This window comes from Nothobranchius furzeri, chromosome 8, assembly GCF_043380555.1.
Source record: "Nothobranchius furzeri strain GRZ-AD chromosome 8, NfurGRZ-RIMD1, whole genome shotgun sequence".
Taxonomy (NCBI): domain Eukaryota; kingdom Metazoa; phylum Chordata; class Actinopteri; order Cyprinodontiformes; family Nothobranchiidae; genus Nothobranchius; species Nothobranchius furzeri.
Window position 1 is genome coordinate 60,897,626 of NC_091748.1, and position 25,654 is coordinate 60,923,279.

The 25,654-nt window shown below is 42.2% G+C and overlaps 1 protein-coding gene across 6 annotated transcripts in view; it reads right to left on the bottom strand.

Annotated features, from left to right (window-relative positions):
• The window catches only part of ttll7 (tubulin tyrosine ligase-like family, member 7), a 96,187-nt gene that overhangs the window by 53,647 nt on the left and 16,886 nt on the right, over nt 1-25,654 (bottom strand). For all 6 annotated transcript variants that reach the window (XM_070553940.1, XM_070553942.1, XM_070553939.1 and 3 more), the window contains exons 5-9: nt 25,011-25,078; nt 23,810-23,968; nt 17,140-17,356; nt 14,372-14,536; nt 10,450-10,608 (exon numbers count right to left, since the gene is read on the bottom strand). In XM_070553940.1, the coding sequence (XP_070410041.1) occupies nt 10,450-10,608; nt 14,372-14,536; nt 17,140-17,356; nt 23,810-23,968; nt 25,011-25,078 (768 nt within the window). The remainder of the gene's footprint in view (nt 1-10,449; nt 10,609-14,371; nt 14,537-17,139; nt 17,357-23,809; nt 23,969-25,010; nt 25,079-25,654) is intronic.

Genomic DNA, 25,654 nt, shown 5'->3' on the forward strand with positions numbered 1-25,654 from the left:
GCCGAGCACTGGCGCCACCGGTCCCTCCGACCACCACCAGCAGGCAACGTGGGTTAAGTGTCTTGCCCAAGGACACAACGACAGCGACAGACTGAGCGGGGCTCGAACCTGCTACTTTCCGATTAATAAAGAATTAAAAACTGCTTAACCATATTAAGTAATGCATTACTAAGCAAACACATCCCCACCCACCCTTCAGGTCTTTGCCCTAACTGTATGGACACTTAATAGTTAACAATAACAGTAAGGGTAATAAAGGGATCCTTTTTTTAAATTAATGCTTAATAATGCACTAACATTAATAAAGGGACCCTTATTGTAAAGTCTTACCTATCATTTTAATAAGATCTAACAATTACTTTATGAGATAACAAAATAACGTATTTTAAAGTTTTAAATTACTGCAAATTTTTTGTCAAACTTGAAATTCAACCTCCTTGATATCCTTCAATCTGTACTCAGACCAAAAAATAATATTTTGTCCAATTTCTCTGTTATCTTTCTTTATTAAAACAAGTAGCAAAACAGCTAATCACATATTCCAGTAGCTTAGCCACACTGGACTAATCAGGGCTTTTGGGAATCAGGAATGCGAGTAAACCCCGGTGAAAGAGACAGATAAGAAAACAGACTGGTGTGTGACACAAAGTCATTTAAAAGCTAAATGATTTCTTTTGGAAAATGAGTACCAATTTCCTTTTTTTTATTATCATTTTAATTCCTTTTACCGATATGTGTACGGGCTGCTGGAGGCATTCGCAGTCCACCCTGCTCTCCGTTACCTTTGAAGTTGCCATCGCTACCTCTAACACCAACATGCTCACTGCTGTGTGGCACATTTGAGAGTCACATTAACAGATTATATTCACACCACAATCCGACGACCTTTAAACACTGTGGGAACAAGAGTGCAAATGTTTTTGCAAATCGTTGCCTATAAAGAGTAAAGTCTACTAAATAAGGCTCCTCTATACATCCAAACCCAACTACAAATACTCAGGAGGATACGTTAATGAAAGGGTGCTTCTCATCTTTCTTTTCTATAAAATAAAGATATCTGCGCGGCATCCAACTACAGCCAATTTCTGAGACAGTTGGGCTATCGCAGCCACAGGTGAGCAACTAAATCCTTCCCAATATGAAGCGAGTTTGTATGGGTGAGTCTTAGAGGGTGTGTGTGTGTGAACCCACATGTGTGTTTTTTGTGTACAGCAGCCATTTATCAGAAGGTGGGTGTGAATGTCTTCCAGTGCAAAGAGGGAAATAGGAACAGAGACGCTATCCAACTCTTTCACTCAATAGAAAGAAATATACAATACGTCCCTGTGTGTGTTGAGGACAGAGTTCCACTTCGACCTACCGTGCCTTACCTCTGCTACAAAAGAGAGGAAAACAGAAGGGAAGAGGTCTGTTTTCATTTAGAGCACTCCACAGCTTGACAGCCACAATGAAGAGTGCCGCTTTAGAGTGCCGCAGCCAATAGGTAACAGGCAATACTGGCAGTGATCCTGGTGACGGTTGTCTCGTTACTTGTCTTCATTTCTTAGTTTGATTTGTGGTGTCAAGCTGTCACAGAATAAACTGGCACCGCAGCATACGCTCTCTCTCTTTCTGCTCTTCAGTTTTTGTCTCTCTCCTTCCACTCCCCTGCCCACTGCACTCTTTCCCTTCTCCTACCCCATTTCTGTTCCCGCTCTATTTTCTCCCTGTATTTTTGCCTATTTCTGACCGGTCACCGCTGAACTCCCACTCTCGCCTGCTCCGTTTGCTATTGCCTCGATTCTCTGGTTGTTACCTCTCTTCATTTCTCTCTCTGCAAATCTGTGCTCTCCTTTTCCTCCCTGGCAGAGGAAGTTGGACCAGTCTGTTCCTAATGAACCCCCCCCCCCCCCCCCCCCCCCCCCCCCCCGATTTCCTTACGTGACTCTGACAGGGGTTTAAAACAAGCCCTTGGTCGCTTTAAGACGCATGACACATTCAATAAAAATGTCAGTTGAAAAGATTAAAACATTCGTTTTACTCATTCTTTAATCTGGCTCAGTACTGCATCAGTACAGGCAAAATATCACTCCGTCAGATATGAGTTTGTGATTTTTTTTCCCACAAACTACATTCATCCCCATCTGATTATCCAGCTGAACACACTAGCATCACAGTGTGAGTTGGACAAAAAAAACATAAAAGGAAAAAAGATGGAGATGCAAGAAAAACAAAAGTTTTAATCAAGTTATGTTCATTTTATAGAGATCAATAATGGTTTGATAATGAAAACATCTTACCAGAACACTGCAGCATGACTTTTCAACCATTTTTTAAATAAAGAACATTAAAAATTACAGTTTGAAACTCATGTATATTATGTTAATATAAACTCATTATCATCAATTCATCTAGGACGTCTCAAACAGAAAGGAAAATAATAATATTTTGAATATGTGTATAAAGCTAGAAGAAAAACGCCTTGCAATGAGGCTAAATGTTGAATTTGGAGTCGCGGTGACACTGAAAGCAGCAGCGAACTTACGCTGGAACACGATGTCACCTGTCTAACCCTCTGTCATTGATACAGTGATACTGGTGAGATGCGGCACAAGAGGAAAAAAAATCGTCTTTTTAAGTTATCAGCGAGATATAAAATTAGCCCCAGTGGTTTGGAAATAGCCTTGGTAATGCATGTCTGTATTGATATGTTAAAAGCTGTGTGCTATTACCTTACACCCAACGTTACCTTTGCAGCTGATGAAAAACAACAGAGATGAAAGTTGATAAGTACTCTGATATCCTCCAATCAAAAAACTCCTCACTCAAGCCTACACCTGATACCAGATCGAGACATTTTTCACCCAAAGCACAAATCGACTGTTTCTAAAGGCAGCTGTGACATAAAGTTTGTCAGAGTGGAGCCTCTTTAGATTTACTTCAACTGTCCGTGTGGATTAAACTGTCGATGAGTGTGTCTGCAGTGGAAGTACAAACAGAAAACAGACGGGGAGCAAGCAGCAGCTTTAAATGGCCTTTTCTATTTGATGTAGTCTATTAATTTCCAAGTGAAAAATCCTCTGGTATGGATGCAGGGTTTGTCTAATGTCATTTGGCCCCTTGGAGAATCGGAGGATTAACTGCTATGCCTACGGGTAGTTGGTAAGTAAACAATAGCCAAACAGTTCAATCAGACCCCGCCAACAAGACTGATGTAAACAAATTTTCACAGACAGAAACTAATTTACTTCCTTCCTCCTCCTACTTCCACTATCCAACCATTCAGAGCTATCATTACAATCATAACACTAATAAAAAAGGAAATAATCAGGTAGTTGTCATCAACAGGTGCATACCTGTGGCTTCTCCCGTGCCACAAAAAGTTGAATGTAACAAAAACCCTGGAACAACAACAATCAGCGGCCTTATTTCCACAACAAATTGCTCCCCCAAATTGACATTTATTTTGCATCTGGAACCCTCCCTAAAACACACGCGAGGGCTGCTGGTGATTAATCGGCGCAGAAAAACAACCCCTTCTTATTATTCCTGGCAGAGGGTAAACAACCACTGCTTTGACAAGCCTCCCATTTTGCCCCGCACACTCAAGGGTATCGGCACAGTTCAGCCGCTGTCAGAATGGAGTGTTTGTTGCCGCACAATGGTGGAATGAGAAAGGGAGGGAGAAAGGGAGAGAGAGAAACCAAGCATGAGTAGCAGAGCGACAGAAAGACAGACAGCTAGACGCCCTGTTTAGTCGCTCTCTTGTTTCAGCCGTCTTATCAATCACTGTTCTGTTCATTTTGTGGCGTTTCATGTGGTCCACTCGGACACGGGGAAACTTGAGCTGAGCGCGTTGAGCCGCTGGTGCACAAGAACGGAGTGAGGCTGACACTCCGCTTAGCCACAAGTCAGATTAGCCGGCCAGAGACGCAGGAAGAGTCACTTTTTGAGGCTTTGCAGAAACATAATCAGAAACAAAGGGTGCTCAGAATGAGGTTTAAATGTATATGATGAAGTGGACGCACACAAATACAACTTTAGACGAGGAATGTCTGGATCCTAAAGGTGTCACTCAAACATGCAAGAATCTCACATCTACATCCTGTACGTTTCTATATGCCACCCAATAAACATGCAATTTATACCCTAACTCTCAATCTCTCTCACACACACACACACACACACACACACACACACACACACACACACACACACACACACACACACACACGTCTGATGATGGATGAATAAATGTTAGTTTGTTCTCAACTGCCCCGCATGCAAACCCTCTGCTCTCCTAATTTGATACTTATTCTATGAAATAGTCATGTTTGGGGGGATGGATGTGGATAGAGACAGACAGTCCCATACATCATTCTAATTATTCTTTAATAAAGCTCACAAAAGCCAGAGAGCTGCTTACAGGTCAATACTGCCACCTAGGGTTCACAAAAAGAAGGACGCTGCCTCAAAGAAAAGGACACTATTCATGTACAACAAAAAAAGAAGGAATCCTGCAAAGTGCAACGGATTTCTTAAAGGTGGGAGGAGAGTGCAAGGTGGTATTATGCAACTGTGACTCGGAAAAATAGAAGAAGAAGAAAATATCATTTCTATAGCGCCTCTCAAGATAAAAATCACGAGGCACTTCACAAAAACAAAACATGTAAAAATATAAAAAAGAATTTAGAAAATGTTTAAAAATATATTTAAAATTAGCAAAAAATAGACAATTGTGATTAAAAAATGCAAAGAAAGAGAGAGAGTAAATATGAAAGAGGGAAATCAGTGGATCCTGAGTAAGGTGGAATAGGTGGGGAGAGCAGAATAAAGAGAGAGTGGTGAAGAAGGTCATACAAAAGCCAGCTTGAACAGGTGAGTCTTCAGCTGCTTTTTAAAGGAGACCACTGAGTCCACTGATCTCAGGCTCAGGGGGAGAGAGTTCCAGAGTCTGGGGCCACAGCAGCAAATGATCTGTCACCTTTTACCTTTAGCCTGGTGCTGCACAACCAGTAGGCTTTGATCACTGGACCTCAGGGACCTGCTGGGGGTGTAGGGACTAAGAAGATCACCAATGTATGATGGCGCTTGTCCATGTAAGGCCCTATAGACCAGAACCAGGAAGTTGAAATGAACCCTGAAGTTGACTGGCAGTCAGTGAAGCTGGAGGAGAAGCGGGGTGATGTGGGTGTATTTGGAGGACTTGGTCAGAAGCCGAGCACAGCCATTTTGAACCACCTGTAGACGGTTCGGTAGCATTTTATGATATATTTGAAATTATTTTAACAATAGAAGATTTAAAAAGGGAAGTAAAGTAGAAAATTATTTGAAGAGTACAAGCAGTATATAAATTTCTCTTTATTCCCTTAGAATACCTGTTGATGTTTGGCTAAGCTGTTCTAGGGCTTAGAAAGTCCTCAAATGTCCCGATTACATACGTGAAAAGCATGGCCAACTTTTAGATTCTTCCTCTAAAACTCCTCCCAAAACAGTTGGAGAAGCTTTAAAAGGCTACTCTTTACACTTTTATGAAAAGCTCAAACATAAAAATTTTATCTCCAATTCTCAAGATGAAACAGAAAATTCACTGAGAGCTCACAAAAAATGTGAGGCACTATTTATTCCACACGAGACGCTAACAGCACTTTGTGCTGCTGAAGCTCATGTGCCGCGTCTGGAGACAGAAAAAGAGTTTAAACCATTCATGCTTCTGTTTCTGTGTGTGTGTGTGTGTGTGTGTGTGTGTGTGTGTGTGTGTGTGTGTGTGTGTGTGTGTGTGTGTGTGTGTGTGTGTGTGTGTGTGTGTGTGTGTGTGTGTGGGTGTGTGTGTGTGTGTGTGTGTGTGTGTGTGTGTGTGTGTGTGTGTGTGTGTGTGTGTGTGTGTGTGTGTGTGTGTGTGTGTGTGTTGTCGTGGCATCTGTTTACAGATGCCACCGCAGATTTCTTTCCACAAATACCTCCTCCACCACAATCGCACACACACATAAACACACACTCCCACTCAACAGGAGAGGAAGTCTGGATTATGTTGGCCATAAGGAATAGACAGGCGAACCAAACTCATCTTGAAACAATCGGGCACAGAGCGCAGAGAGAGGGGAAAGTTGCAGCAAAGGGTGAAGAATCGCTGCCCCTAGGGTAGCAGTCCAGCTGTAGTCTGTTGCCACAAAGCCTGCTAAAGCACACACACAAACAAAAAAAGCCAGGGGCACAAACACACCCGTGCCACAGTTGGCCTAACCATGCCCACCTCATTAGCTGCCAATCACTCCACAAAGATGTGCTGAAAGGGGAGCAAGGCTGGAAGAAAACGCACAGGAGACGAACGAATGAATGGTCGTTAAGTTGTTAAGTTGTCATCTGTATTCAAGCTGCCCTTTGGCCAGTGTGTGATGGCATCTTCTTCCCAAACACCATAAAAGTTGGGAAACATGTTTTCTGCCTCCTCTCTTCATTCCTTTTCTTCTGTGTGTGTTTTAAGGAAAAGTTCTCCCTGCCTCTCAGAGCTGATTAAAAGATGGGCTGGAGGATTGCCAACAAAGCAAACCACACACACACACACACACACACACACACACACACATGCACACATTACGGTGGGCTATTCCCAGATAGACGAAGACTAGGCGTCAACACACACGCAAGCAGGGAGCTGACACGTTAATATGAAACACTGAAATATCCAGAGTAAATTTTCCAATGGTGTGTGTTTATTGTGCGGGCGCGCGCACACACACACACACACACACACACACACACACACACACACAACATAAGTCAAATTGAGACTTACATACATGCATTAACACACACATATATGTGACCTCCCACAAGCTTGGTGTAGCCCTAACAAGCAGGCTAAGCAGGTGGGAGCCAGTTAGAGATGGCTTTACGCAGAGTGGGCAAATTTCTAATTATTTGTGCTCATTACAGACACTTGCTCCTTGTTTAGAGTTGACCAGCTGGAGTTTTTATGTTTTATATGAGGACAGAATGAAGTGAGCCAGAGCTTATAATGAGGATGGTCGTCAATCCACTGGTACTTGCAGTGGGGATCATGGCTAGCCATAAGAACCTCATGAGGACAATAAATACAGCCCTTTGTTGGATTTTGTTTGCTTGGTTTGCTCTTTGGTGTGTGTGCATGTTTGTGCATGTGTGTGTGTTTGTGTTTGTGTTGTGTGTGTGTGTGTGTGTGTGTGTGTGTGTGTGTGTGTGTGTGTGTGTGTGTGTGTGTGTGTGTGTGTGTGTGTGTGTGTGTGTGTGTGTGTTCCATTCTCTCCTAGCCTCCTTTAAACTTCTAACAGTATTTCTTTCTCCACCGACGTTGACACCTCTTGTCATGCTGGCTTACAGCACATGGATCCTGGAATGCACTCCTCATGGCTCACTATGCTGTTATGTTTGACCCACACACCCAGAAATTCACCATTTTCAGACACCACAATGATGAATTCATAAGAGGAGCCTGTCATGATGCCAGTCCTGGGCCGATCTCAATAAATGTGCATTGGTTATGTTGCTTCTGCTTTATTATTAATTTTGCCTTTACAAGACAGAAAGGAAAATACTCAATGAATCACCTTCAAAGGAAAAGCCTAGATTCTGACAAAAGAAAGTACAGTCTGAGCAGATTGTGTGTGTGTGTGTGTGTGTGTGTGTGTGTGTGTGTGTGTGTGTGTGTGTGTGTGTGTGTGTGTGTGTGTGTGTGTGTGTGTGTGTGTGTGTGTGTGTGTGTGTGTGTGTGTGTGTGTGGTGAAGATCATGGCTCAATGAAACGCCTTCCCTATACGAGACACAGATGCTGTCTGGGCCTGTTTAATGAAAGTGAATGTCTCGAGTTACGCTACTCAAGCAAGTGTGTGTGTGTGTGTGTGTGTGCGTGCGTGCGTTCGTGCGTGTGTGTGTGTGTGCGTGCATGCGTTCGTGCGTGTGTGTGTGTGTGCGCGTAATGCTGATGTTTTGAATGTCAATAGAAGGTAAAACTTGTGTCGAAAACTCATCTGAATTAAGATAAGGATCACACAAAAGCCTGCGCTTCTCGCTCTCCTTTCCCACTTCTCTTCTCCTCTTTCGACATTTGTTTTGAGAACAACGCGTCTGTTTGATGCCTCCCCTCGGTTTGAGACCCATCGCTCTTGTCTCCTGTGTTTTTACCCCAGGTGACAAGGCACTTAGCAGGTGTGTGCTGCTCTGGGGCTTGTTTCCTCTTTTATGAGTGTATTCTGTAACAGCACATTTTCACTGATTCCTCTTTGTGATAGTCCACCTTAAAAGGAGCTGGTGTTTTATCTCTTCCACAGAGGGGCTTTTGTGCCGTAACAAGCTTAAAGCAAGCATGTCCACTAATTACACAAGTTTTGAAAAAGAAAATATGAAAATGTTTGTAAAGAAAATAAGATCAAATAAAAACTGTGGCTATTTTATGAAGGCATAATTGAAAGGCGGTGGTGTTTTTGTTCCCCACCCCATCCTTCTACATACACTCACAGGGTGGCTGACAAAAATACAAATCCAAAGGACAGAACTAATATCATATGACAGTTTCCTAAACGCGATACCATCTAGCTTTCAGGTATCCGACTGACTTTGAGTCTACACAGGTTGAACTTTCATTTCCTGGCTGCGAGTTTGCATGTTCAACAACCAGCTTTGACGTTTTAAAGAGTAAAAGAGAACACTGCCGGAACAACTGTCTGGGTAAAGACCCCAACGAGGCGTGGCAGGCGTAATTCAGTGTGACACCAATAAGGAAAAGTCCACAAACTCAAAACAAACCTATGAAGCCCACATCGGGTTTCAGTTTGTGAGACACTTTTTAACTCAGAGGTAAGAAAAATGGTGAAATAGGGTGAAATAGATGCAGTTTATCGCTAAATGTAGTGAAATCAGCTAAAACATGTTATTTGGACCTGAGGGTTTGCCACAGGACACCAGTAGTGCCAGCTAGCCTTTGGGCCTTCCTCAGTTTGGCCTCCCTGCAGAATAAAAACACTAACAAGTCCAGAAAAGTGATAATGACGTAATTTTGAGGCTTGACGGTGTACACAAGCACAGTAGAGGTGGTCTCTACTATGTCCTGGCTAAACAGCTGAATTTTTGGAAATGAATGATTGTCGCTGCAAATGTTGCGTGAAAGAGAAGTGGGGTTAAATGTGTGTATGTGTATGTGTGTGTGTGTGTGTGTGTGTGTGTGTGTGTGTGTGTGTGTGTGTGTGTGTGTGTGTGTGTGTGTGTGTGTGTGTGTGTGTGTGTGTGTGTGTGTGTGTGTGTGTGTACATGGGATGTTAATTGATGAGCGTTATAGAGAGCTGCTGGTAGCACAGGGGGATCATTACTGCTGGAGTGGAACAACTGCATTCACGGCTGTTTGCTAGTGTCACACACACACACACACACACACACACACGCACACACGCACGCACGCACACACACAGTCGTGGTGCACTTGCAGTCGGAACGAGCAGTCTTTTTTCTTGTACTTTGGTTTTGATTTAAGCCGCAGCTTCTCTGCAAGAAAGAAGCTTTAATATTTAAAAAAAGTCTACGGTAATTCTACAAACACCTGGAAACATTTTGAAGCTGAACAAAACAAATTTCAAACATAATGTTACTTTAAACCCAAATTAGACTTTTAAAAGATGTTATTTCAGGATGGCATGATGAGGAAAAACAAACTAGTTCTTTTTTTCCTGCAGCTTTTCCCATTTTTGAGTCAATTTGTGGAAAGGGTGGAAGGGGGGAGGGAGGGAGGGAGGGAGGGGTGTAGCCACTTTTGGTTAAAGGATTTAGGTCACATTTTAACTGACTGGATGACATCAGAAAAACGAGACAGAAATCCTGGAGTGGACTTCCATCCGTCTCCAAACACACTGACACTTGAGAGACAAGCGCTGAAGAAACGAGGAGCTGCTCTTGTTGGTCGACCTGCAACCCTGACCTATATTCTCGCATCCTGGATACACGAGTTATGTCTGCTTTATGCTCCAGTGTAAACATGCATTTTTATATGTTTTTATGTTTGGGTATATTTGAATGCACATGTAATTGTGTGTATTGCTTTCATTTTACAAGGATATCTCTCACGTATTTGAAGAATCATAATTAGATGTTAGATACGTTGTGGGTGCTGTGTACGGGGACAAGAGTGTTTAAGTAAAGTGTGTGTGTGTTTACGGTCTCTTCTGTGTTTCAGTACTGCTTGTGGCACGGTAGTTTGGTGGAGGAGCTGCTGTGACTTCCATAGAAACAGGTGGGACTGCATTAAGCTTATATTAAAAAATGAATAAAGATTGATTAAAAATGCTTTAAAATGAAAATTTCATATTTTATAAGATAGGTGTTGTGTAGAACGCTTTTCAAAAGATAATAGATTTATTTTAGATACCCGTGGGTGAAAATTAAGTTAAAAAAACAAAACATGAAACTCCAGGAAATGTGCTCAAACATAGACATCCAGACGTGTACCTCCAGCAGCCAGGGCTTGAGTTTACGGTCCAGGATGATGTCAAAGCCCAAGACCTCAAAGCAGACACTGTCGCTCCCTGGTGGCTGTCCAGGGCGGCACATGCGGTAGGCGTGCAGCACATGAGGCTCAGCCACGATCAGCGTTTTCACCACCAATTCCTGGCAGAAGACAGGCACAAAACAATTATATTTGGATATGTAAGTGTGTAAACATATTTTTAACTACATTTATATCATTTAACCAGCTCATTATTTTATTTGACACAGTGGAACCACTGGGTCTGACTGCTGTCTAGCTGCTGATAAAGGTTTTTATTCATCATTTTTGTTCCTGTGAACAAACAACGATGACTTCAGATTTAGGAGTAGGACAATAAGTACACAGAACACAGTCTCCACAAAGAGAGGCATCCAATTAATCCAAAGTCAATATCAATCCACAACTCTTTTTAGTGACTGTCTGTTTACCACCAGTTGAGAACCACAAACCATTACTGGAGCGGAGTGCTCCCAATTTCCTTCAAGCACAGACTTTCACCCGTGTTGGTGGCGTTCCATCTGTGTTGCTCGTGGCGCCCAACCTGCGTGCATCTGTGTTTGCATGAATGTTTGCTGGCTGCTACCAAACTAGACTACACCACTGCGCAAATGTGGCAATGCTCAGTCTGAGACACACACACACACACACACACACACACACAGATTCTTTGCACAGAGCTTCCCTTTACCAGACAAGCACCACGCTGGGCTGCAGGGCTGCAGTTTTGCCCAGTTCAGTTTGACTGCTGGGTGCATGGGAGGGGTAAAGGTGGTCTGGCCCATGCCTGATAAGGCTGCACCCCCCACTCCTTTGCTCACACACCTCTACCTATGTCAAGCCATCTACTGTCTGACCCACAGGCTACTCAGCCCCCATCACCTGGTCCCCCTACCATGTCTATGTCCAAAGTCCTCGCCAGTGATTCTCTTTGCGTGCGTGTGTCCATGTGTGTGTATGTGTGCGTCTCCTTTGTCCTTGCTCGCATCACCTTTACTCATCGAGAGCTGCCGGCACTGACTGCTGTTTAGCAATTCTAGTTTCTAGGTGTGTTTTATTTCTGAGCTTCAGTGAATCTCTAAATCTTTTTCTTTTCGTTTGTTTTGAATATCATTATCAGTCGGAAAATTTATTTTAGGTAGCAGAAGTCCTCTTACACTCTCATTAGGGAACGTCGGACGACATTTGCCTCCTCCACCAACTTATTGTCATCAATCATTGTGACCTTACACACAAAAACACCCAAATCGTCTGAAGTTATCTTGTGCTGTGGGATGAAGATGAATAATAAATCAAATTCTGAGACTATTTTCTTTTTTTAAGCCTTGTCTTGATGCTTTGTATAAAGAAAATGTTTTAAAATGTTGGTTGTTGCAGAAAAGTAAAAGTTTTACTAAATATGTCAAATAAAAACATGTTTTCTTTTCATCTTGCCTTCTGCTGCTTTCTGCTAGAGGCACATGCGCAGTAGGCCATCCAGGTGAGCAGTCTCGTCACCGGGAATGTAGCTCAAAGGTTTGGGAACATTTTTACTAAAATAAAAGAGAAGCACGTACAAGCAAATTCTGCTAAGTACTACTCTCCTTTCAGCACAACGGTGATGCATGAACACCTTAAAAAGCAGCGCACTGTGGGGGAAAATGAAAGGGGGCAGTCGCCTCTGTGAGTAATTACCTCTCGTTAGCTGCTAACAGGAAGTTACTTGTGTTTATAGATGTAGCAACAACTGCAATGATGGTGATTTTATTACCTTTAGCACAAGGGTAAATGGCCTGTATTTGTATAGAGCCTTCTTAGGGCTCTACAACCCCCCAAGGCACTTCATAACACAATCGGTCATCCACCCATTCACGCGCTGGTGGGGATGAGCTACGATGTAGCTGCAGCTGCTGAACACTGGCGCCACCAGTCCCTCCGACCACCACCAGCAGGCAAAGTGGGTTAAGGACACAACAGCAGCATTCTCTGGTCAGAGCCGGGATCAAACCTGCAACCTTCCGATTGCTGGACAACCCTCTCTACCTCCTGAGCTCCTGCTGTCCTCTAACGTTACAAACGTTGATGAATTATTGTATCCCTCTACATTACAGTCTTATAAAAAGCGCTCCTCTTCAATGGAGCCAGCATGCACACCTCGACAAGCAAACATTCTGACCGAGGCCATTTTTACCTTGTTGGGGGCGTGCACGAGACCCCTGTTGTTTGGTAAGCTTTTATTTTAGATGGCACATAACAGATCACACCTTAAACTAGAAGCTAATGCAGGGTATCTGCAGGTTTAAGGGAGCCAAATTTAAGACTTTTTAAGACCTTTTTTAAGGCCACTTTGACCAAATTTAAGCTATTTCTAAAATTAAATTTAGGCTATAATTTCCAGCTATTGCCTGGAAACGGTGCTAACCACGTCGTGAACGTGGGATTAGCCATCCAGTTACCATTAAACTTGCACTTCCCCATGGCGCAAGCTCCCACTAGCTTAACCAGCTAATGTGCTCATCTAAAAATAGCCCCCTTTCACAACCAACTGAATGTGTACGGTTCCGCTTACGCCAACATCGTACACAAAAAATGCTGAACACCAACTAGAAATTCACGAAAATTGTTATAGAAATAAAATAATCTTGTTTATTGGGTCTTTGGTAATTTAAGACCTTTGGAAACTGGATTTAAGGATTATTTGTCATTTTGAAGGATTTTCAAGGCCTTAAATTTGGAAAAGCAAATTTAAGACTTTTTAAGAACCCGCGGATACCCTGTAATGATGGGTTTATTAGAGCAGCTGCATCCTGCTGCAATAAGCCATGTCTGTAAACTTTGGCAAAACCCTAAACTGCAAGAGTTTGTGCCTCTGTGTTACTGTGTGCATAGCAAATAAATAAAAATAATAATAATTGAAAAGTTGCAGTTTTGCTGCTCAGATCTTGGCTAAATTCAGCACATCAATACCCAGATCCACATGAAAGAGATGTCAGTATTCATCATAAAAAAATGCATATTCTAAGTCCCTCCGCAGTCCTCTGGCAAACAAACTACGATTCTCTGGCTCTGACCACTGTCAGCTAATGCATGTTGAATAGGAGATTGAGGGAAGTTAAAATAAAAGTTAGCGTGAAACAAACAGCAAAGTGCTGCTTCACAGGAAAGTGTAGAGAAAAAGAACTGTTGAGAGACGGGCCTGGACGCTCTGGTTCAGTCAAAAGGTGACACTCAAGGGTCAGTAGAGCTCCAAAAGATCTGAGAGAAACAGGGAGATGTAAGGAATGACAGCTTAAATGGCAACTTAGCCCAGCAGGAAAACCACCAAACAAAAACCCTAAAGTAAATAAAAAAAATAATTATTCTAATTTGTCTTGTGAAAAGAGATTTTATTTTAAATGCGTGTGCAGTTCAGCAGTCAGCATTAGAGCAGAGACAAAGCACCGAGGAGCAACACGTGAATGAGGACGGCGAGTCAAAGCAAAGGTGGATAAGATGGAGAAAACAAGAACAGAACTCTGAAGAGTTGGCTGAAACAGAAAAGGAACAACTCAGACAAAAAGGCCCATGACAGGGAGAGATGGAGCTTTTTGGGGGGAGGGGGGGATGAGCTCAGAGTAGATCTAGAAAGAAACAGCTCACCCTCCAGGAATGTTGTTTCTTCTGAGCTGTTGCTGGATTTACACAAACTTCCTGAATCACTGTCATAACAAATCATATCTAAATTCCTAACTGGTCCGCTAGTGTATTGTCTCTAGTGTGTATGAACAACTTGTGTGTATAAAGGGTGACATTTGGAAAAATACTGCTTGCATTTGTGGAGCGGATTTTCGTATCGTAATGAATATCTCTTTTTGTGAGAGCACACATCGAAAGCGGCACAGATGTGTGTCTGTGGATGACACGTACCGAGATGTCTCCCCAGAACTTGGCCACGTCGTAGTCACTAGTGCGGAGGAACTCCGTGAACCAGCTGATGGACCTCTTGCTGCCTTTGTCCACCGTCTCGTCTCGCTCAAAGTTCTCATTGTGTTTGTTAACTGAGTAGTTTGTCAGATGCATGTAGAGCTGGCTCTGAGGAGACAAACAGGCCCAAAAAGGGTTTTATGGGTGAGCCAAATCATCTTCACTGGGACGGAATGAGGAACAAGACGCTAAATGTGTTGAACAAGATTTAATTAATACAGATTTATCAGTCTCGCTTATACTGGGGAGAAAACACCAGACGGTTTGACCAGGCTGAATCAGAAGTCTATTTTAGAAGCAACAAATTTCTTTTTACAAAATTTGACTAAATTAAATCTGGAATCCTACTTGTAGTAGAGGGAATTCTTGTTTCTGGATTTGTAAAGTACATTTTTATTCATTTTTTTAAAGCTAACAAGGAATTTAACCTTGCTTTCTCCAGTTTGTAACAATAATTTGACAAAAAAAAAAAGCACAATTCATTCATTATTCAGCATCACATTGTTCCACCGATCATTAAAGGCAGAGCAGCAGTGTGGGGGATTTATGCCCTCACTAAAAATCATGTCTTCTGTTTCTGTTTAATCCTATATTTTTTGGGTGTATTTTGAGTCAAATGAAGCTTGGTAATCTATAAATTACTTTAAGTTAAAGTTGATTTAGTGGTGATCATCACTCCTTTCCTTCTGAGGTCAATTGTTTAAGTGTTGCCATGGAAGCGCGCCCAGAGGCAGACCTGATCATTTCCTGGTGTGCTTAATCAGCTCTACTGAGGGAGAAGCCAACTGACTAAAGAGAGAGGGAGGGGAGAGGACGTTAACCTGTATTTATTTAAGTGCAGTTGTTGTTTTTGTTCTTTTGAGTTAAGTTAGGATGTAAATATATAAATAGATTGTTTTAATTTCAAGGATTTCACGCTGACTGTTGTCCCTGCCCAATTCTTAATGGTAGCTTTAAAAGTCAGACTGGTTTGCCTCTAGGGTGGTTGGTTGTTTGTGAAGGGGAATCCATGCCCCACTGTCATGGCATGTTTGCAACCAAAAAGATTTTTTTTAAAAGTCAGAGCTCTGCAAAATCCTGAACTCTCTCTTTTCTTCTGGTGATAGCAGCTGGTAGCATCCTGAGTCAATGACAAGGCACAGGTTATGTCTGAACCCAAAACCTTAAAAGCAGTTTTAAAAAAATAAAATTTTGCCAGCAAATACTACTTTAATTTTGATTTATTTGAAATTATTTTGTCAATTAACACATGAGTGATAAACAGATTAGAAACTGGTGAAGGTCGGTTAGCTTTTATAGCCAAAGGCAACATCTGCTCTGCCAAACCAAAATACCAACAATAAATAGATTGCTTGACAAAGACCATCTAAAAAACTGCTGCAAAAAATTAGATTGCTAATCAGTATTTATATATTTTTTTAAACATTCTTTTTAATAAGTAAGGACCAAAATCATTAAACAAGAGAGAAATCTATGGTGTCCAACCCAGTAAATGCACGAGGCTGCAACTTGCCTTTTTTCACACAAATGGCAGGGGGCTAGCTTTATGGAAGCATGAATATGTTCAGAAAACATGCATGACAGATTTCCTTTGAAACTTGTCACAGAGATGTTTCTGGCTTTTGGAACCTTTTGAATTTTGTTCCAGTGGGTCAGAAAGTGCAGGAAATGTGCAACAGCTTTGGGAAAACAAGTGATGGTGACCCAAATGCTAATGAAATGCAGGTAAATTGAGAAAAAGAAATTGTCACAGTTTGTTTGCACCAACGATAAATGCCTCATTTGACCTGCCAACATGTAAAAATCACACAAATCTGTGTGGTTCAAACTGGAAAGTTGTAATTTCTTACGATTGTGAGTCCTCACATAGCCCCTAACATCACAGCCTAGTGAAGAACTAGCTCAGATACATCACTGAATGTTTGACAGTAACTATTCACTAAATAACATTTGAAGTCAATGCCTCCTTGTCCTTTGACCAACTTATGTTTGCAAACTCCTGCAGCACCTGATGGCTGTCTGGGGATCACTCTGTCAGGAACTTAACATTCATCAGCATGTAGGACACATTCAGTTAAACTACTTTTGTCTCAGAAATAGTCCACCGCGTATTTCCGTGTGTGTGTGTGTGTGTGTGTGTGTGTGTGTGTGTGTGTGTGTGTGTGTGTGTGTGTGTGTGTGTGTGTGTGTGTGTGTGTGTGTTTGAAATATTTTAGCACACATCATGCTTGATAAGAAGCTGTGTGTGTACATCCCCTTATCTGCAACAGTTTGTGCCTCAGCAGGTGCAGAACCTCAAGGCAAATATGGATGGTTTGATATCACGAGATACATCTGGTGTGTGGATATTTTCACTCAGTTTTGTGTGTACAGTGTGTGTGCACACCGAATGTGTGTGTGTGGGAGGAACAATATTGGCCCTAAACTGACGCTGCTTGCAATTGTGCTCTGCTGACTGTGTGTGAAAGTAAATCTATGTCTTGTGATCATTTGTAGATGAATCTTTCCCAGTAGTTGTTTTTCAGCATTTCTGTCTCCTATAAAACCCCACTGAGCAATAGATGCAACTGAAAGCAATAACAGCTTTATACCTGTGATTTTACTCTGATGTATACCAACATATTGGCACAAAGAGGGATTAATGGGCTGTTGTTACTTTAGAAACAAAGGCTCCAGCATTCATCTAAAATGTGCCATCATCAGTGACTCACCAGGTTGGCCTCACTGGGCGCGTGGTACTTCTCTGTGCCCATGCGAACAAGGCCGTCGTTGTACAGGAAAATGCGAAGTGGGTCGCAGGAAGTGACCAGAATGTAGATACGCAGGTCAAACTTGTAGCCCTCCATCAGGAACGGCTTGTCCAGGTACTCCTGAACAATAAAGTGCTCCTGGGCTGGTAGCTTCTCGCAGTTACGGATAAGCGAGATCCTGCATCGAGAGAGACTTTATTAATCCTCGGGGGTGAAATTATGGACGCATAATAAAATATGGAATGATAAAGACAAAAAAAAAATGATAATTAAAAAAAATGATGGATGGAAGCATAGCAGAGACCATGAACAAGACTGATGACTTTGGCGCTGTCTTATATTCATGTCGAAGCCTAAAATTGAGGCAAACAAGATTTTATGTTTCATTACAATAATTCCTTTGGAAGTCATCTCTAAAAAGTTGGGGACGTATTTCTGATGTGCTAACTCTGCCCATCCCAAATTTAACTTTGCCCTACCAATCTTCTTATTTTAACACTTAATGGATAATAACCATAAATTACACAAGCGCTGGATGCATCGATAGGGAGAGAAGATTGAAATATGTCCTCACTGTGCAGACAATGATCCTTAAATCTCAGATTAAAGATATGTAGCCTAAAGAGGTTAAAAGGTCAGAGTCATGGCGCTCACATGACCTTCTAAGCAACTAATGAAATCAACTCAATTGCCTCTAGTCTGCTTTAAAAGATGTGATTTGTTTGCTTCTGTGGAGTAGAAAATACCGTAAAAATGTTTGAAATGGTTTGAGTCTGGAGCACATTATGAGTTTTGTCCTATCTGAGTGGCACAGTGCACCAGCTCCTCTGGTAGGGTCTGTAACCTATGCACAGGTTAACCAGAGCAGACATGGCTCCATTTCAACCCCCACTCTAATTCATTTGCTTTGGTCTCCTGTCACCGGCCCTCAGGTCTTATAGTACACAGACCATCGTGAGCTGGGATAAAGAATGAGCTGGGTTAGTTTGTGGACATCCATGTGGCGGTGCAAATGGGAGGGAAAGTTGTTTTGTTTTTAAAGCTGTGTGCTGGAAGGTCTGCATGTGCGGGGGGGGGGGGGGGGGGGGGGTACGTACGTACATGTGCAGGGACGGTGTGGGGGCCACTTCTAAACAATCTTCCACTATGCACGAGCAGTTCAACTGACCTATATCACCATCACTCATAGTTAAGGCTGACTTGGGCTAAATTGGTTGCATGCACACAGCCTGGCCGGCACCGTTCATGCAGGCAGGAGCAGGAACAACACACACACACACACACACACACACACACAAACAGACAAGATCAAGATGTGCAGACTTGTCTGCTCAATACGTTCAGTTTGTGACACTGAGACATCAGAGGGGACATTATAGCTCCTGGAGCTCATCTTTGAACCATGTGCTTTATTTTGCCCTGACTTAACCAAATCACTCATTTTCTCAAATTACCCGTAATGACTAAAAATATACAACTCACTTATCTCAAAGAATGATTTATATAGATGCAGGACATTTGTTTAGAATGAAATCAGGTGTTTCTTAGAACAAAACACACATGAGTTCATGATGCCAACTGAGTGACTGCTCTACTGAAGATGAGCACCGAGCTGAGCCGCTTATCACTGTAGTCAAACGCAAAAGAGCCGGGAGAAGTTGTTAGTGGCCTGACCGGCGATGTGAGGGCCCCTTTTAACAGGCTGACAGCTGGCTGAGTGATGAGGACAGGGTTAACCACGTTAGTTACTAGAGCTGGAGTAGCTGAGGAGAAGACGGCATGATTGATGAGCTGAGGTGTCAGATAATCACAGCCCACTTCCCTCTGCCTATTTAATTTGACACTGGAGGGGAGCTTGCCTTCTTAAGCTCTGCACGCACTTTTATTTTGTTTTTGTTATAACAAGCTAGGGCTTCAGACATAAACAATAACTTCATTTAGTGGGCCGACAGAAAAATAAATTACAGAGGGTAGATATAACTTAATTTCCTGCCGCGTCACACCACGGAGAAAAAAAGCAGGAGAAAATCTAATTTTGCGAGCCGCCTGCCACTGAGTGGTCGAGCGAAACTCATCATCTTTCATATTCTTAATGTATTGCAATAATTCAGCCTTTATTCTTCAATAAATAAGGGCTTAGTGCAGCACAGGGTTCTAAGTAATGCTCACATTATACCAGAAAGGACAAATTCTAAGAGAAGTAGAGGGAGAGATGAGGCTCGCTCAGCTTTTTGTACTTCAATATCCCCACCTATTGGTGCCAGTGATTAAGTCAAAGTGTTCAAAATACTGCAAACACTTCAGATATCATATTTCCAAAGAATAGGACAACAACAAAAAATAAATAAATAAAAACACTTAATAACTATTTCATCAAATTGTGGGGTCCTCAAGAGATTATTTTGGCCAAAACTAATTTTCACTCACTTTAGTGTTACCATGAAGAACACTTTTACCTAAATACATCAGAATATGCACCAAATTACATATTAGAATCTGCTAAAAAAATATTAAAATACAAGTTTCCATTAAAAGGTCAACTTTTTTATGGCAAAACAATGAAACTAAGTTTATTTCCTTGGTGGTGCATCACTGCTTTATTGTTCTCAGCCAGTGAAACTGCCAAATGCTGTGGGGGGCTCTAACTGGATAGCCAACTCTCATCCTGTTTTTATCTTAAGTAAAAGAGCTTCATAATCTATAATAAATAGTTCCATAATCAATATCCAAGTCACTGACACTAAATCAAAAGCTCCTACACTTACAGAAGGTTGTTATGTTCAGTTTTCTTAAAAGGAACCCAGGTTACTAAACTCAGTGGTTCTTAAAAGATAAATGTTAGTATAAGTTATATTAAAATGGTGTAAAAAATAAACTTCTGAGTGTCTTCATCTTTATAAAATGTGCAAAAATAGTTTAACTCGTAGGTCGCCATTGTTGTTAGCGTTGCAATGCACTCTGGGTAGTGACGTCATTTGGTTGCACCGGCTGGCTTTGGGACCCTGTAGTGACTGTTCAGCGACATCAACATGTCATCTGTTCAGCCATTTCAATTTGAACCAGAGTGAAACATTAATGAGGACAACACTGACGATGTTTCACAAAACCAGCTTCAAAATGAAGCGCAAGAAGGGCGGCATGAAGTGAGTGCAGGACAAAACCGGTGCGTGTGCGGCAAATGTGTCTCCGTGGTAACCCAGAGGGAGAGTGTTTGTTGTCAAGAGCTCACATTTTTGTCAGCAGAAGTTAAAGGTAAGCTATTGTGTGATCAAACATTTTCAATTATGAATGATTTAGGAGAATATTAGCATCCAGAGCTGTCGTGTGCTTCATAGATGATTAGGATACTCAGTGGAACGACTTTAATAATTTTTGAAGATATTATATATTTGGAGAACACTGTATTGCTGCACTTACTGCTTCTTTTACTGACGGGAGAGGTGAATTTTCAGCTTCATCCGTGACGAGTGGCGTGTCCGATGGTTCGCTGAACGTGACAGAAGCGGCAGCTGCAGGAGCGGGTTGTCGGCTCAGGAAAGCGTCCGGAGTCTCTTGTCTCTCCGAGGACGTTTAGGCTCCTTGTGTGGGAAAATGGTCGGTAAAGCATTTACTTTCCGCCTTCTCTTATACCCAGCAGCTCTGGTGAGCTCTTTAAGTAGTTGTGGTTGACTATAAGCCTCAAACGCATCAGGAGAAAAATGTCGGGAACACAGCCGCGGACCTTTGGGAAGTTGTGTCCATCCACAGGCATCTTCCCACTGCTTTCTCCTCTTCTTGCCAGTGGGAAAGCTGTGTAAACTCACATCGCTCCCCTTGTTGCCCTCTGAGTGGAAATTACATCCAAAAGCAGCACAATGCGGCATTTTACTCAATTATTAATACGGTGAACGCGTAAACAAGCATCAATAGCTATTCTACCAAGAGCAACCAATATACGTCATCGCCCCCAGAGTGCATTGCGTGAGGAAAACATGGCGTCCTACTGTACGTATGTCAAAAAATGTACTACATACCGGTATTATAGATTTATAAATAAACAGCAACATTTTGGGTGTTTCTAACAACATAGTTTGGTACAACAGAAAATGTGTGACTTATTAGGGCATACGTGTCCTCAAAGCCCGAGTTCCTTTTAACAATACATGTGAGTGAGTAACTCTGTTCATTTTCTGGACGACAGTCAGCTCTAACATTGTTTTGATTGCTTGCATGTTTTTTATGAATCTGCCCATCTCTTTGCTTTAATTCATGTTTTATCTCCGCTTTAAATTGTACAAATGCTGTCACACATACTCGTTCGTAACATATATTAATTTAAAGCACTTTGGTCATCCCTGTTTTTTTAAGGTGAAGAGGAGTTAAGTGCCTGCCCGGTAACCGAAGGGTTGCAGGTTCGTGTCCCTTCTGTTGTAGTCGTGTCCTTGAGCAAGACATTTTAAAGTCCCATTAATTTATCACACACTGGTAAATTGCATTTGAGCCACCTCCGTGGGGAGCAGTGAGCTGCAGCTGTGGCTGCGTTCAGGAACTATTTGGTGGTTTAACCCCCAATCCAACCTCTTAACCCTCCCACTGTCCTAATGGGTGAGACCCCGTGAGGAAAGTAGACCACTGAGCAGGGTTGATGGTTTATCCCTTGGATCCATGTGGCAGGGGTGAGGAGTGAGCACCACCTCACCCCTGCCACGTGGTTAAAGCTGAGAGTCAAGCAGGGAGGCATTGGGTCCCATTGTTAAGATCTTTGGTATGACCTGACTGGGATTTGAACCCCGATCTCCCAGTACCAGGGTGGACCCTCTACTAGGCAACTGAGAAGGTAACCTCTACCCACTTTGCTGGTGGAGTTAGGAGGGAATAGTGGCACCTATGTACAGCAGCCTCGCTTCTGTCAGTAAACCCCAGGGCAGCTGTGGCTACATTGTAGTTTAACATCACCAGCGTGTGAATGTGTGTGTGCATGGGTAAATGACCTTAGGGGGATGTAGAACCATAGAAGGCAGGCAGATACAGGTTATTTAAAAATAAAATTGGACTGAATTGGACTGGACTGAATTGAATTGAATTGAAATTGACTGGACTGGATTAGGAGCACCTTAAAAAAACTGAAATATTAGTGTGACAGGGTAAGCGTCCTGTCACGGTATCCCGATTGATCATGCGCCCTGGATACTTGGCCACGGGGATGTCCCTTTGGCTGACTGGTTAGCGAGAGTGACTCTAACCCGGGAGTCTGGGGATCGAATCCCACCTGGGCCCTTGTTTCTCCACCTTGCCACATTAGCAATGACCCTAGATATCAACCAACATTAAACAACAATAAAAGCATAAATAAAGTTTAAAAAAAATTAAAAACACTAAATCGTGAAAAGCTCAATCAAATGCAAAAAGCCTAAACTAAGTTCAAAGCCAAACTAAAATGGTGGGTCTTTAACAATTTTAAAAGTTCCTAGAAAAGAGACTTTTCCTAAATGTGGTGCCAAAGAGTTCTACAGTTTTGAACCGTAAACAACGACTCTGTCCTCAGTACATCCTGGACCAGCTGGTCTGATGACCTCAGTGACTGAGACGAGGATTGTATATGCAGCAGCTCAGAGAGGTGGGACGGAGCAAGACTGTGTAATGATTTAAAAACTAATAAAAGAAGTTTTAAATTAACTCTAAAGATATAACACAAACATTTCACTGCCTTGAAAGTTATTCTGTTACTCAGTTGAATCTCTGGCACTGCTGGGACCTCGCCTATATGTACAAAAGGCCAGTCGTTGAATTCAGGAATAAAGAAAATGGATAAATGCTTCATGATTTCAGCTTTCAGGGAGCCAAAATACACAATGGAAATGTGACATCACAATTTGGGTTTGCTCTTACCCCTTGGGAGAGTGCAAGTATGAAATATGCATTCAGGTACGACAGCCAGCTCATCTTTTGATAAAAAGATGCCATTGAGAGACAGAGTCCCCTGCAGCAGCCATCTTTGTCCATTTTCTAGTCTGACTGGTCTCTGCTGATGGTGCCTCATAAAGGAATCCAATAATCACATGCAGAGACCTTGAGGGAAGGGAGCTACAGTAACTGCCAGGGACCCTGTGTGTGTGTGTGTGTGTGTGTGTGTGTGTGTGTGTGTGTGTGTGTGTGTGTGTGTGTGTGTGTGTGTGTGTGTGTGTGTGTGTGTGTGTGTGTGTGTGTGTGTGTGTGTGTGTGTGTGTGTGCGTGCGTGTGCGTGCGCGTGCGCGTGTGTGTGCGCGTGTGTGCGTGTGCGTGCGCGTGTGCGTGTGTGTGCGCGTGTGTGCGTGTGTGTGTGTGTGTGTGTGCGCGTCCCCCACTAGCAGCGATAACCTCTGATTTATGGACAGTGTGACCATCGAGGACAATGAGGCCCACAATGAGATTCAACCCACCCTCTGTGCTCTAATTCTCAATCTGGTACCAGCCATCATACCATTTCCACAGACACTCATGCCAGGGTCACAAACCTCTTATGATTTTGTTTTTGTTGTGCTCGCCTTCTATTTGCTCTGCAGCTAATTCACTCCCTCCTCCCTTCTTTGTTGTCTTCCCTCTTTTCCCCTTTTCCCCACTGCCAGTCAATGTGTATAGATTACTCTGGTAGACTCAATGGCTTCTGACATACCCATGACCCATAGCGCCGTTGGCAGGCTTTACTATAAAGGTCTTCTGCTTGCGTTTCCTGCGTAGCTCTTTGACATAGTTCTGGAACTGGGTGTACTCAGCAGGGAAGATCCAAGTTTTAGGTATGAAGCTGTACTCCTGAGGCTGGCACTTGATCATTCTACAATGAAAAGGAAAGGAAAATGTGATCATGCAGTCATACTTTGGTCTAAAACATATTTTTAGAAAAAATACTTCAATAATGTTGTCTGACGTGCATTTAGTGCAACGGAAAAAGTCTTAACTTCTTTCTTATTATAATTTAAATTTGTAGTTTTTTTTCTTTAAAGGTGTGCTACACTCATTTAATCAATACATTTGCAGTTGTCTCTAGTAGGAATGAAGGCCTTGTAAGTTACTCTGGGTACAAAAAGACCCGGAGTGCCTGCTTCAGGATCTAGAAGACTGCCAGATCAAGAAGAGCTTCAGACAGCAGGATCTGAAGTCTTACTTCCTGATATGTGAACATCTCACCTCTGATTGGCTAACAGCAATGCCGTTCACTTTGCAACAGTGATGTTTTATCTCCACAAATAGCATAAGCCTCGAGGAGTTCTGCCACTGCTAATGCTAACAGTTAGCTTCTACTAGGCTAAGACGTTATCTGCTGTTTCCTGGACACCAAACAAAAAGCAGCCTTCCACGTTACAAGTCAAGATGAGTGAGTCCATGAACGTTAAATGACAGTGTGATGTCACTCTGTCAGGCTTTTCAAAACCTAACATTTCACTGTCTATTTTCTATCAGAAGCTAATGCAGGAGATAGGTGTAGGAGACTATTTTCATGTTCAGACTCTGTGTTAAACTCAGAGTGACCGATTATAATCAGAAATAATCATTAAAAAAAGTTTCAGTAAACCACACTTTAACATGTACCGAGTACATATATAGCATAAGAGCCAACATAACGCTCTACTCAAAAGAGAAAAAAATTATTATTACTGTAATAATAAATAAAAATAACTACCAGATGGCACAACCCATGTCCTCATGCACTAAAAATACAACTATGTAATCTGATAAATGACAACTCCATATTTGGTTTCCTTCAACAATCCTAGTTCCTCTAGAGTAGAAACAGTTTTTGAAATGCTTGTGTTGCTTTTGTTTTTTTGCAACTGATCCAAAATAGTCACATGTGTGTGTTACGAGAAAAAACTTACTTGGACATGTTTCTTGCGAGGCAGTCTTTGCGACAGATTTCCCCCATGCCAGGGAAATGGTTAATTCTCTGCAGAGGGACAGGCAGACATAATAATGTTGTTAGGACCATTAAGCCACTCAATTCCACCCCCACCCCTTCATAAATATGAGCACATTAAAGGCAGCAACCTGAAGTGAGCTTACAATGTTCTGACATTTATGCCCAATTACAGACTCAAAACAAAAAGGTGACGCAGAGACCTTTCTCAACCCTTATTTAGTTTACCATGTTTTTCTCTTTTTTTATACTTTAAAGGTTGGGGAGGGAAGATGTGAGGGAGGAAAAAACGATCAATCTCCACTCAGAGGGGCCAAGGTAATTGGTTCTGCATCGCAGGCTCCTGCGGTGACAGTTGAATGAATAGCTTTGAATGTGCCGTAAAGGGGGTGGATATAAAGAAAAAAAACTCTGAGTTTTCTGTAATCTTTGACCAAATGAGCCTGAACAGGGGCGTTAATTAGGCTCGTATGAACTGAAATCTGACAGCAAACTCTCACAGAGCATCACAAAAACAAAAAAAAGGGGGGAAACGTTTAAAAAAGTGGGAGACGGAAGGAGAAAAAAAGAAACAAAACTACGATACAAAGTGTGTAAAGTGCGTGA